The sequence below is a fragment of the Orcinus orca genome, chromosome 11, assembly GCF_937001465.1.
Source record: "Orcinus orca chromosome 11, mOrcOrc1.1, whole genome shotgun sequence".
NCBI classification, from domain to species: Eukaryota; Metazoa; Chordata; class Mammalia; order Artiodactyla; family Delphinidae; genus Orcinus; species Orcinus orca.
This window is the reverse complement of record NC_064569.1, coordinates 40,660,127-40,673,978: the sequence shown is the minus strand read 5'-3', so window position 1 is coordinate 40,673,978 and position 13,852 is coordinate 40,660,127. Positions and strand designations below refer to the sequence as shown.

Genomic DNA, 13,852 nt, shown 5'->3' with positions numbered 1-13,852 from the left:
TTTTGACATGTCGAGGTCATAGTTATTTGTATAGGCAGAATTTGGAATGCAAAAGAGCAAAATTAGAACTTAGATGCATCATTCAAAATAAATATAAAACATACGTTAAAGATAAATAACAGCCTACATAAGGTTATAGGGAGGCTGGAGTTCTACTATGGTTCGTTAAGTCTGATACAGCAGGTATGCAGAGGAAACAGGAGAGACGTACAGCAGCTTCAAAGATTTGCAAAACAGCTACCAAAAATGAATTTAAAAGATAACATTTAGGAAGCTTGTTCCTTCCCACAACACCAGAAGAAAATGGAGCATTATGAAGAAAGTGAAAACATCTCAATTCCTTTAAACCCTCATACAAACTAAAGACATCCTTGATAGTTTTCATTCCAGAGATTTTTTAAGGAAATTCAGTCCTCTAGTAGTGTTAAACTTTTTATAAAAACTTCCAGGCATAAAACTGAAATTTAAACTTGGAGACATACTTCGGTTAATATTTTCTAACAAGGCATAAATACATAAAGTATCTCAGTGATAAGACTCTTGATAAATCCATTCATTTTTAATACAACTCAAAAGCCTACATAACTAAGTTTATCAATTGGTCATTAGTCCACCTAATACACAATTACAGTGTGTTCCTGATATGGTAAAGAAGAAATTTAAGTTATGTACCTCCTCTCTTGGCCAAATAAACTCACTAACACACTGATAGAAAGCCCTAAGGCTTTGTTAGCATGTTTCCCCTGTAAACCTGTTATTACTGGGATGATTTTGCTCACTGATATCAGCTATCTTCATTAAGATAAATGTTCATTAGCAAAATAAAGGTTTTAGCTGTTGAAAGAGCAATGCTACTAAGTCATCATCAAAGTGAATGTTCACATTAAATGTTACCTTTATATGTATTATTTATAAACACACTCATAACACATAACTTGTGGAATAAATATTTCTGAATATATGAGAATTAGAAAATCTAATTTGAAATTAGCCTATATTTTAAAAGACCTAGATTTCTACTATTCAAGAATAAACTGTGGCATAACAGCTATGTAACACTTCAGGGTTTTTTAGCAATGCTATATTCAATAAAAGTTGAGCTGTCACATTAATTTGCAGATACCAGCTGTTAAAAAAAGCCAGAGATTGCTCAGCTTTTCCATTTTTGCCGTTATCATAGTTTAAAAAAAGATTAAAAGACTCACTTAAATTTCCCAGTAAACCTTCCCTTAAAAAGCTCCCCCAAACCCTTTAGCTCTAGGGTTTGCAATCAAAGATGTGGTTGAAAAGGTAAAGGTAACCAAGGGGCTTTCTCTTGGAAACAGAAGTTTAAAGACCCAGAATTTACACACTCAAATCAGGCCATAATCTGACCCACGAAGGCAAACCCTTAAGCTGCACATTGCCCTGTGATTTTTCTCCCCTTCAATAACTGCTTCTGACACTAAAAGAATTTAAGAAAACCCCAGAATCACAGAGCTGAATCTTCTAGCTCTCTACCCTCACTGTGCAGATGAAATATCACACAATCCATACCCCGCTCCCAAAAACAAAATAATAGCTGAAACCAGAATAGAACTAGAGAGTGGGCAACATAAAAGCTAATCAGAAAGTAAATACAAGTAGCCATTTAGAGATAAGCCACCTGGAGAAAAGGAAACCAGTCCTGCTTTTTAATAATTTTATTTTTTCTAATTTTGTGTTAATTTCCCATAGCACCTTGGCAATGTTGAAAACAAAAATACAAATACAACGATGTACTCATTGTAACATAATATGCATGAGCATGTGTCACACCATTTGCGGGGGGTGGGGGGAGTGGTTTTGACAACAAGAACAAACCTAAGCAACGGACAAGAGAAGCCAGATAACTGGTTCTGACTCCCAACCCCGAACATTTAAGAGATATCACTCACACCTGAATCAGGCAAAAAACAAAACCCAATAATGATGTGGATTGTTTCTTACACTAATCAGTGTTTTGTGCTTCAAAACTGAAAATAAAACCATTTCATTGTATACACAGCCTGTTGATATCTCACTTGTACTTTCAGGAACCGTCTACTCAACAATTCACAGCTTTTAAAAATAAAATTGAAACTATTTAATAATTAGGTGGAATTTAAAAAAGAATACACTCTCAACTTGAAAACAAATTCTCTTTCAACTTCTTAAAATGTCCTCAATTAATGAGGACTGAAATGTCTATGTATCTTCTTGAAATCTCAGACTAAATTAGCATACACCAAAAAGCCCAAAGTTAAATTAATGGCCACCAAATTGTAAGGAAATATAAAAACTTAGGAAAGAACACCGTACACTGTAGTTAAGAATTTACAAAAACTCCTCTTTCGCATTTTACCCTTCCTGTAAAAACAAAACAGTACTTTTAAAATATGGTTAATATACATGGCCAACATAAATAACAGACTTAACCCCAGTGCTGCTCAACTGTATCAAAGTAAAACCAATGGACATTTAAGCCAAAAGACTAAATATTTAAGGCCATAACTAATAAAACTATAAAGTGTTCAGTAACTTTTAAATATTAGTCTCTGCTCCAGCAGATGCTAATACTCCCTCATTACGCCTTCTCCAAAGCCAACCTGGTATTTAAAAAGAAAAAGGAATGTACAACAATATTCAAGATACCTTAATTTTAGAAACCAAAAATAAATAAATCTGCATGTCATCTGATCACATGCAAATAGAGCACATAAGATGATAAGAACAATAAAACCATATCACTGAAAGATCTTTTCTTCTTCCAAAATCCAGTTGAAAAAAATTTAGATGGATCATTCCTTTGAATGCCAGTGTCTATATTTGCAAAAATGAAATTACTCAGATTAAAGACAGGCCTAGATACCATGAAAACCTTAATTATCTGGATAGAAAATGGAGGCAGGTTTTGCCATATCTCTATCTATATACCTTCTCTGTGAAGTGCAAGGTGATGAACTTGTGTGACTCTTGTTCTCATGCATTTAAGAAGTATGGCAGAAGATCACTGAACCATACACTCAAGATCATTTGTATCTACTTTTACCCTCCAACAACCCAAGGACACGTTAAGTCATAAGGATGAAGAGAAAAACTTGACATTTAAATTCCTCATTCTAAAGAACCAAATAAATAGTTAAACTACAATGAATGCCCGACCCTCGTCAGTCACAGAGTAATGCTGGACAAAAAAGCCATCAGTTTCACACAACTCACAGGCATCATTTAGATACAAACCTTAAATCTGATATAATAAAATAAATGCTAAATACATATTGTGAATATATATATTATATATATATATATACACACACACACACACACATACACCCACACATTATTCTTCCCTATACATCCCATCAAAATGGGAACTATTAGCTGTAATGAGGCAAATTAACTGAAAAACATTATATTTAATATGAAATTTAAAAATGGTCATGTCTTTAAATTTCTACTTTCAATAACACCTTCTGGGAAAAAGCAAGAACACACTTGCTTTCTTGAAAAAGAACTCTTTTCTTGCGTATCAATTAGAACATTTAGTTTTTAGAAGTTGGGTAGACTAACAGCAAGTCATACAAGGATACAAGTAATATAGGCCTATTTCTGTGACACATTGTAAAAAAAAAAAAAAGTATTGTTTCATCTAAGTGCAATAATTAAGTTTATAATCCTTACCAAGCGATTTTTGTAAAATGTTTATTCTCTTAAATCCAATACATTCACAGAGTGTTAACACTTTAAACGTTTATCATTTCCACCAGCTGCAGCATTATCTAAGTAAACCAAAATAAGCACTTTTATCATAGATGTAGTCAGTGATTATTAATACTTTTTTTTTTTAAAGGACCTAAACTTCCCCCAAATTTCAGCACAGGTAGTTTTATGGTATGTTTCATTTAGTAGAAAATAGTGTGTAGAAATGAATAGTTTCAAACTGCTTAAATATATCATGTTATCAATCCACCAAATCAAAAGCAATTGCCAAGCTGAATAATAAGTTACAAAGAAATGATAATTCTGGCTTGTACAGAAATGTGCGGTGTTTTCAAAGCTCTGAACAGTTACCTACTAATACAAATCTCCAAAGCTTAACTTAGAGTTGGAAGATGAGTTTCACAGTAATGTAATTTTAACCCTCATTTACATTCATTTTAATATATTACTAAGATGTTTACTCTATGTCACAATGGTGCTTTCCAGTGTTCACAATTTACAGTTTCAATTTGTACATATGTAATTCACTAACATAAGGGACAGTTATTACTATCACAAACTATCCCTAAAAAGAAAACAAAACCCCACCTTACATAGAACTCTGAAAATGGTATGACTTAAAACAGATTAATGCAACATGGTTTTTAATTTTTTAGCCATTTTCTAAACACCAGCATGTAAACTTGCCTATTTAATGTGAGAGCTACAACTTTATTCACTGAGAAATTATATGTTAATTTTAACTATCTTTCTAACCTCAACTCAAAAATTTTGTGACTTGCTGGTTCTGTTTCTGTGAATTCCAAACTGCTTTTTTTTTTTTTTTTGAGAAAGGGAAAGAAGAAGGAAGGTGATAAATACATTGTAAACAGAAAAGGCTGTCCCCAAATTAAACCTTTAAAAAGAAATTTCTTTTTACATCTATACTATTTAACACTTTAAGAGTCAGCTACAATGTTTCATCTTTAACACTAACACAAATAAATTACTGTAGGGTCGGTCTGCCCTATCATTCTGGGATCTAAAGTTCTAAATACATGACCAGAAGAGTAAAATACTTTAATGTTCAAGTCAGAAATTTAGAACAGTTATATGATTTGACTAGACTGAGCGAGGCAGCTAGAAACATACAATTCTGTAGGTGATTGGTTATTTTGCTTTTGGGGGTGGATAATCAAAGAACAGAGTAATGAAGAAAGTAACAAAAAAAAAGAAATCGTTTCCTATTTTGGGGGGGGAAGAAAAATCACAGGGCAGCTTAAACCTCTGAGCTCCATTTGACCCACCCCCTCAGATATAACACAAAATTTTAATTTTTCAAATAACCCCCATTCTTTCCTTGAGTATCAAACTGATTGGTAGTCACATCCCCAAGTACAATCAGAGTTTAACAGCTTGTTGAATGAAATATTAGTAAGGTCAAAAAGACAGACTAAATTTCAAACTGGAAAAAAAAAAATCTACTCAAGTATTACATTCAGTTTTCAAATCATTTACTAACATGACAACAGATTTGGCTTCAATCATACTTGCACACACTCACACCACAACAGTCACCCCCAGCCACTGATCTGTTTTGCAACACAAGGCCATATAGGCAGAAATGGCATTCTCCAAGCCAAACTTTAAATAGATTAAAAAAAGTAATTTCTAATTTTACAGAAATGTTTCTTCAAAAAATATTTTCTCTCACTCCCTCATCTCCTATACTGAAGGATGTATAATGTGTTTTTCTCCCAAGCTAAATCTGAACCCTCAAAATTGATTCCAGGCAGAAGATCTCTGCAAATTAAAATCAAAAACAAAAATAGAAAAATTATATTTTTATATATGTATACATATATATATATATTTATACTGATTGGAATCCTCCAGCATTTTAAAATCGCTTTAGAGATGAATTTTGGGATTCTATAGCTCACAACTCCAAAATCCATAATGATTTAAGGATGTACTTTCTCTTGTTTCCTTCCTGGCCACGCCCTCCCCTCCAAAACAGTTCAATATAGCCAGGCTCAAGTTTAATGGGAAGAGAGAGAAGTTTCTGAACAGTTTTTTTGTTTTTGTTTACTTTGGTGATCTGGGTGGCACGTATTGCTCTTTGCCATTACGTCGAGTCACTCCCTGAGGTATAGCCCTATGGCCAAACTGGCGTCTCTGTTCCCTGATTTTTCCAGCTGCTCCCCTGGGAATGGCATTGCCTCGGAAGCCAGAGTAATCCTTACTAGCCCTTGCTTCTGGCTTCTCATGTTGTTTCTCGAAGGACTTCTCAGGAGCTCCATTCTCTTCATATTTGGTGGGAGATACTGCATTGGAGCGAAGTTCTCGCAGTGGCTGCACAAGAACTGGAGATGGCTCTTTAGGGGGCTTCTGGCACACCTCAGCATAACTTAGCTTCCGAGGTTCCTTTGAAGTAAAGATAAGAAACAAAAACATTTATGGTACATATTCTCTAAATAATAAAGTACAGAAAGAATAGTGTTAACCACAAGAAATCAGTAAGTTATCTTGTAGGAAAGGGCACTAGGCAGTCTCTTATACACTGCTATTAAAGTGTACAGGTACAATCTTTAAAAATAAAATTTGTTGAATATAATTAAAAAGTCTTAGCAATTTATGTATGATACAATAATTTCACTTGAGATATTTATTTGAAGGATATACAAGTCAGCAATGTTTATAATGATGCAAAAAAACCTGGAAACCTAAATGGCTAACAAGGAAGAACAGATTAAATTAATAATGGTACATCCACATGACGAAATAAAATGGTTCCATTCTCTCTTCCCTGACTACAAAGAACCCTAAGAGAGATACAAGAATCTCAGCAGAGCAGTTGGAAACCAATAATATAAACTCTTAATTACCTCATCTGAAAAGGAGGAGAATAGGGATGCTGTGAGAATGGGCTAAAGCATAAAAAAAGTCTTTAGTACTGGTCCTAGCATATAGTAGGCATTTCATAAGTGGTAGGTGCTATTCTATTATTATCATCGTTATTATTAAAAGACAAGATAAAATGTTCTTAACCTGGAAAAAAAAAAGAGCTGTACCAAAAATGCACTAGTTATATCAATGAATGAAAGACTTATAGGTAAATTCTGTGGCTTTTTTTCCCCTGCTTTTCTATATCTTTCAAATTATAAAAATGATTCTGGAAATTGAATAAAAATGGCAGTGGCTCCTCATGGGTTTCATAGATTTGTTAAGCATTATACAAAAAAGAATTTCAAGAGCCTCAAAGCCTCTATACCCTAGCCCAAAAAAAGGTACAGTCATCATAATGAGAAGGAAGCTTCACTTAACCACAATCTGATTGGAAATAAAGCAATCAAAAGAAACAGAATAAACAGTAATTTCTTCATTCCCTCAACAAGGCTAAAATTTCCAATTTCTTCAGAGTGACTTTAAATTCCTTTTTCAATGCGGGCAACCAGTCCCAATTGGGCTATTTCCAAATGACTCTGCTCTAGCAGAGTTATGTGAAAAATAAAATTTCTCATTATTTAACCTATTGTTTTATTCTCGCTAAACTAAATTCATCAAGTTACCTGTAGGGCCACAGCTACAGCTGCACTTATGTTACTATTACATGGTGAAGCAGTATTTGTTCTCGATGGCTTTGCAGTACTCGGGGAAGAAACTGGTATAGTTGTCTGGTTGGGAACATCTTTTTGAACAGTTGAATCCTCTATTAGATCCTTTTCTTGCTGAGTTGTGCTATGGAAAAAAGAACTTGACATTAGGCTTAGTATAGAGCACAAAGAAACACCTGAGAAATGATCAGAAGAAAAAGTAATCTTAATGTGAAAGATCATCTACTTTGAAATTGTACCTTAATGCAGAAAGCTCAGCTGTACATGGAGGACTGGTGCTCATACTGAGTTGCTGGGCAGAGGTGCAGTCTGTCTGTTCATCCTCTGCAGTCACTGGGCAACTAACTCTCAACTCTTCCTTATCCTTAAAGTGGAAACATATTTCAAAATTGAACTTATATAGATACTTCTCCAAAGAAGATAAACAAATGGCCAATAAGCACATGCATGAAAAGCTCAACATAACTGTCCATTAGGGAAATGCAAATCAAACCCACAATGAGAAACCGTTTCACACTCACTAGGATAGCTATAATCAGTAAGACAGACAATAATGAATGTTAGTGATGGTATGTAGATATTGGGACTCTCATACATTGAGGGTGGAAATGTAAAATGATGCAGCCACTTTGCAAAAACAGTCTGGCATGGGGATTCCCTGGTGGCGCAGTGGTTGAGAGTCCGCCTGCTGATGCAGGGGAAACGGGTTCGTGGCCCGGTCCGGGATGATCCCACATGCCGTGGAGCAGCTGGGCCCGTGCGCCATGGCCGCTGAGCCTGCGCTCCGCAACAGGAGAGGCCACAACAGTGAGAGGCCCGCGTACCACAAAAAAAAAAAAAAAGTCTGGCAGCTCCTCAAAAAGTTAAATATAGAGTTACCATATGACCCAGCAATTCTGCTTAGTTATAAACCCAAGAGGAAACACGTCTATACAAAAACTTATACACAAATGTTCACAATAACATTATTCATAATAGCCAAAAAGTGAGAACAAGCTAAATATTCAGCTGGTGAGTGGATAAACAAAATGTGGTGTAACTATCCAGTGGAATATTATTGCACAATGAAAGGAATGAAGTACTGATACACACTATGACAAAGAATGACCCTTGAGGATATTATGCTAAGTGAAATAAGACAGTCACAAAAAGACAAATACTGTTTGATTCCACTTATATGAGATACCTAGAGCAGTCAATTTCAGAGACAAAGCAGAATGGTGGTTGCCAGGGCCTGAGAGAAGTGGGGGAATGTGAGCTGCTATTTAATCGGTAAACCATTTTAGTTTTGCAAGATAAAAACAGTTCTGGAGACTGGTTGCACAACAATGTGAATGCATTTAACACTACTTAACTGTACATGCTTAACATGGTTAAGATGATAAATTTTATGTTATGTGCATTTTACCACAAGTAAAAAACGAATATCAAGAAAGAGCCCTAGGGCTTCCCTGGTGGCGCAGTGGTTGAGAGTCCGCCTGCCGATGCAGGGGACACGGGTTTGTGCCCCGGTCCGGGAGGATCCCACATGCTGCGGAGCAGCTGGGCCCGTGAGCCATGGCCGCTGAGCCTGCACGTCCGGAGCCTGTGCTCCGCAACGGGAGAGGCCACAACAGTGAGAGGCCCGTGTATCGGGGGCGGAAAAAAAAGGTCTTAGAAGTGGTGAAACAATTACAAAATTGCATAATTTTTTTAACAAGGGAAGACAGTGAAATACCTTCAAAATTCTGAGGGAAAATGATTTCTAATAGAGAATTCTACAGAGATAAGCTACTGATCAAGTGTGAGAACAGAAGAACATTTCAGAATGCAAGATCTCAAGAAATTTATACTAAAAACCTTATACAGGAAGCCTGGGAAGATGTGACCCACCATAATTTGGGAAAGTCATACAAGAGTAAGAAAAAGAAGGGATCCACCAAAGAAGAGTAAAGAAAATTCCCAGGATGACAGTGAAGTCCCAGGAACACAGCTGTGCAGAGTATAAGAAAGGAGACATAATAATAATATACCATAAGCCTCAGTTATGGAAAAAAATGATGCAATATTGAGATGTGACATACAAATGATGGCATAGCCTAGTCTAACTGGCAGTGTCTTTTACTTTCTTAGTGATACCAAAATAATGGGGCATCTTGTAATTGATGGCAGCATAGATATGATGAAGTACAATATATTGAGAGGATGAGAAAAGTATATTGGTTTAAGAGAGCTAATCCCTCAGCTTCTAGAATGTAAAGTTAATAGACAACGTCTAAAACTGAAAAATCTAAGAAGGAGCAGTATAAACATGTTAATTAGATATACAGGGATAAATGTCAGGAGAAAAAGCGAGAGTTGAAAGTGGTAGCAGGGGACTACTATTTTTCATTATAAGCCTAGATATACTATGTACATGTACCCTTGAAAATGAAGCTGAATTAGAAACAAAAGGTAGAAAATGAGAAAAATTTGTGGGGCATGAGGATTTAGCATATAAAGATGTCTACACTTAAAAAAACATTGTAGGATGGGTCATCCCAACCTTCTGACATCAACTCTCCATTTATTTGGAAGACTGAGTTTACCAGAGTAGCTTAGAATTCATTCGCGTTATCACTTAATTATCGATATATGCACTTAAGTGGAAATGACACTTTCCATTCACCTTTCATAAATTAGTTCTACCAAGCTGGGTTGACTGATACAAAGACAGGCAAAGGTGAAGAAACATTTTATTGACCTTGTGTAGCTTTATCACAGATCTTTTCATAATACTCAGAGTATGCTAAAAACTCATGAATAAACACTATGATAGAAAGAAACATTGAGTGCAAATAAACTGTTAAATAACCCTGAAAACAAAGGCAAAAGATTGGTCCCATAAGATAAAGATTGGATGCTTCAGTGTTTACCTTTTCTTTGCAGACACCTTTAACAACATCAGACAACCTACTCTCCAAAACAAGTTCACCTGGCGTTCTTGATGAACTTCCAGGTAAAGGAGGAAAGTTTGAGGCTAATAAGTCAAACTTTGGTGTTGGAGCCTTTGCTTCAGCTGTTGAAGGATGGGGTCTCTAAAAGACACAAATCAAAAAACAGGTTACATGCTCATCTCATTCTCTAATCCTGTACCACAGAAGCTGAAAGCTCTAAGAAACAAACCAAACTCCACCTAATGAAGAGAACTGTTCCTCTATAAATTCCTGGATTCTTATTTTACTTCTCATTAGTATTGATCAATCTGACCTATCTTTAGTCAGCTCCTTCTATTGGTTCTTTTGCAAACTCTGCCACACTCTTTAAACCTTCTAATCAATCTCCACTATTCTTTGCTTTCTAAATTTGCTATACCCTCTTCCATAACAAAAATAAACACAAAAACCCCTACACTATCTAAATTTGCCATCATCTTTTCTCCTTTTATAGTCTCAAGGGAAAACAATATCCTTCCTTGAAAATCTTTTCATCTTTCTCCTCCACCTACCACTCTCTATACCCTCTGACAAGCCTCTCACTTGTATCTTCTTCTCTACTCCCTCACCGCACCACTAAAATTGCTTTGACAAGTCACCAGTGCCTTCTTCCACAATGCAAAATCTGACAGACTTTTTTTTCTGACCTCACTCTAGCATTTGGCATGGTAAACATTCTTTCCGGTGGGAGCTCATTCTTCCGTTAGCTTCTGATACCTCTTTTCCTTCATTCTCAGATCCGACAAGCATGTGCTCTTCTCCCCCTGACCACCTCTTTGGATGGTTTTGGTTTCTATATGATTGCCACTCTTTCTCCCTTTCCATACTCTCCCTGTGTGATATCCATTATCCACAGCTTCAACTACTACCTACATGCAAACAACTCTTAAAACAATCTTTTTCACTTTTTGGTGAATTTTTGGCTGCACAACTCTGAAAATTTACCAAAACTCACTAGGTTGTACGCTTTAAATATTTTCAGACCAGATCTTTGCCTGAAACCCAGATATCAATTTGCCTATTAGCTATCTCCACTTGGATTTCTCTTGGATACTTCAAACAACAAAATGAATAATCACATTTTTCAGCCCCACAGCTACTATGTTCCTCAAGTTCCATTCTCGGTCCTTTTTAAAATCACTTACTCTACTGAGAGTCCCCTGCATGATCTCATCTACTCTTGTAACTTTAATTACTACATGTAAGCTTACAAATTCTAAATTGTACCTCTAGCTAAGATCTCCTCACTGCACAAGGGTACCCCCACCCTGCCCTTTGTACTAAGAAGCATGCCGGTCTCCTGTTTCTTCAGTCCTAATCTTCAGTCCTCAATCCAGGTATTTTCAACATATTAAACAGACCTCTAACCTAATCTCTCCTCTCCTCAATTGTTCAGGGCCACTTGAGGATTCACATAGACTGCTACAATGGTATCCTAAAAAAGGTGTTGCCTAAAGTCTCAAGGCTGCCATGGTATAGAAAGCTATAAATGAAAACCCAACACTTTTAAAAGGTTCACAGTTTGCCCCAAGGACTATTCTTTTTGTTATAATGCAATATTTTTCTTCTTTGAAAATCTGTACCTTTTCACTGCTTAAACATGTGATATCTGTATACTTATATGTATATGTACACTATATAGTATACTATTAAATATGTATATAATTCACTACTTATACATGTAAAGTGAGTATTATATTTCACATTTATGATATAAATGTAAATTCCAGGCAGGGTTTTCTTCAGACCTCCATGTCTTCCTGTACTATTTTTATTCCTCAACTCCTTTTGACCACAGTTAAGAAATGGGAAACATTCACCATGAACAAACCACACACACAAAAAAAATATGAATAATTTGAAGCTAGGTAAGTGAGGATTCAAATAAGAACCTGCCTAGAACTATAAAATTTTTTTTAAAAATCTCGAAGTGGTTTTACAGGATTGGCAAACATAAGAATCAGCACTAGGTAGAAAACTGCCCCCAAGTAACAATTAATAAATAGTATAACAGTTTCCAACACCATCCAACAGAGCTTTAAAAGTGAATCACATATGCTACCAGACTGGCAAAAAACCATATACCTTGTAAGGCTTATGGATAAACAGAAACTTTTTTCAAAGAGTGAAAATCAGCACAACCCCTATAGAAAGCCATTAGGCAGCAACTTACTGAACTGTGACTCAGAAATCCCACTTCTAGGGATTCTCCTTCAGATACTACTGCACACATAGGAAGTGATGGTTGTATGAGGTTATCATTGCACTGTCTGTGGCAGCATTGTATAATCAAAAGATTGAACCTCTTTAAATTTCCATTAATAAAGCAATAATTAAACTTTCCATGGAATATTTTCATATATTTTATTTTAAACCATGTGAACAGATTAGGTATTCAAGTAATTTTTTTTAAAAGTGAGCAACACAGGTCAAAGCTCTAACTATATGTGTGCTTTAAGGGTGAGGGGTAGTGATGATGGCGGATATTTCAGGGTAAGAACAGGCTCTAATTATAATCAATATTATAATCAATAAAACAAAAACCCGGAAAGATACACCAGAAGTCAACGCCATAGTAAATCACAGAAGAAACAAAAAAATTGAACGTATGTAATTAAAGGTTAAAAAAAACAAAAAACTTACTGGGATCCTTTCATCTTCCCGACGTCTTCGACCTCTGAAGAGAGTTCTCCTTTAAACAATGACAAAAGGGAGTGGGGGTGGGGAAGCAGGTGGGAGGGACAACTCATAAGTTTCTTCAAATGTATACATTCTATCAAGGATGGGTGAACTTCTATTTTAAGTATCTATACTTCCTAAATCTCCTTTATTATTAAAAGATATATTTTCTTCTGAAGAGATCCTGAGCTAATCTACCAAAAACTTCACCTACTACCACCACCACCACTAAGTAAGCTGGGCCCATTTTTATTAGCAGTGCTCCCTCCAAATCAGAAGCATATTAGGGTTCATTTTTTTTGTTTTGTTTAGGAAGGGTAGATAACATATAACCCCATTCCCACAGTTTAGATGTTGCTAGAAATTAAAACTATGATGCAGATGGAATCTTATCTTTCTAAGCTAATCTTTCCTTAGTGAACTGTAAAGAACTTCAGAATAACTTTTATAAACCTCTGACTCAGAGCTATATGGGCATTCTGAATTTCTTAATTATGAAAAACTAGTAACACATATTACATGAATAAAGTATTTATTTAGCATAACTATATACCAATAATTAAATTTAAAAATCACTAGATCGTGGTCTTCAAACATTCATATTATGATTAAAGAATTTTCATATACCTTATTTCCATATTTATTACCATATTTCCTTACCTGCCCCTACCATAGTCCCCATTCTGTTCCATCTGCAAAGTGGGAGTCTCTTTTGGAAGGTAGCTTTGCTCCTGGTGCCCTGTTACTGTAGGGTTATGTCGTTCAGTTGGAAAGTTCCTTGAACCAGATCTGTTCAATGGTCCATCCCCCAATGACACAGAGCCCTCTGTTGAGTGTTCTGAACCACTTGACCTAAAATGAGGCTTCACACTATAAGAAATATAAGACCATATATGTGAAAGG

At 35.6% G+C, this 13,852-nt stretch overlaps 1 protein-coding gene across 7 annotated transcripts in view; it reads right to left on the bottom strand.

Moving 5' to 3' along the window:
* Positions 1 to 1,667: 1,667 nt before the first annotated feature.
* Positions 1,668 to 13,852, bottom strand: part of LARP4 (La ribonucleoprotein 4) — a 67,004-nt gene continuing 54,819 nt past the window's right edge. For 6 of the 7 annotated variants that reach the window (XM_049694098.1, XM_004274332.3, XM_049694099.1 and 3 more), the window contains 6 exons: positions 13,610 to 13,819; positions 12,914 to 12,962; positions 10,211 to 10,372; positions 7,556 to 7,680; positions 7,272 to 7,440; positions 1,668 to 6,126 (listed from right to left, as the gene is read on the bottom strand). In XM_049694098.1, the coding sequence (XP_049550055.1) occupies positions 5,788 to 6,126; positions 7,272 to 7,440; positions 7,556 to 7,680; positions 10,211 to 10,372; positions 12,914 to 12,962; positions 13,610 to 13,819 (1,054 nt within the window). In that variant the 3' untranslated portion in view covers positions 1,668 to 5,787. Of the gene's footprint in view, positions 6,127 to 7,271; positions 7,441 to 7,555; positions 7,681 to 10,210; positions 10,373 to 12,913; positions 12,963 to 13,609; positions 13,820 to 13,852 lie in introns of those variants that run through there. The other variant, XM_049694101.1, reaches the window with a different exon arrangement.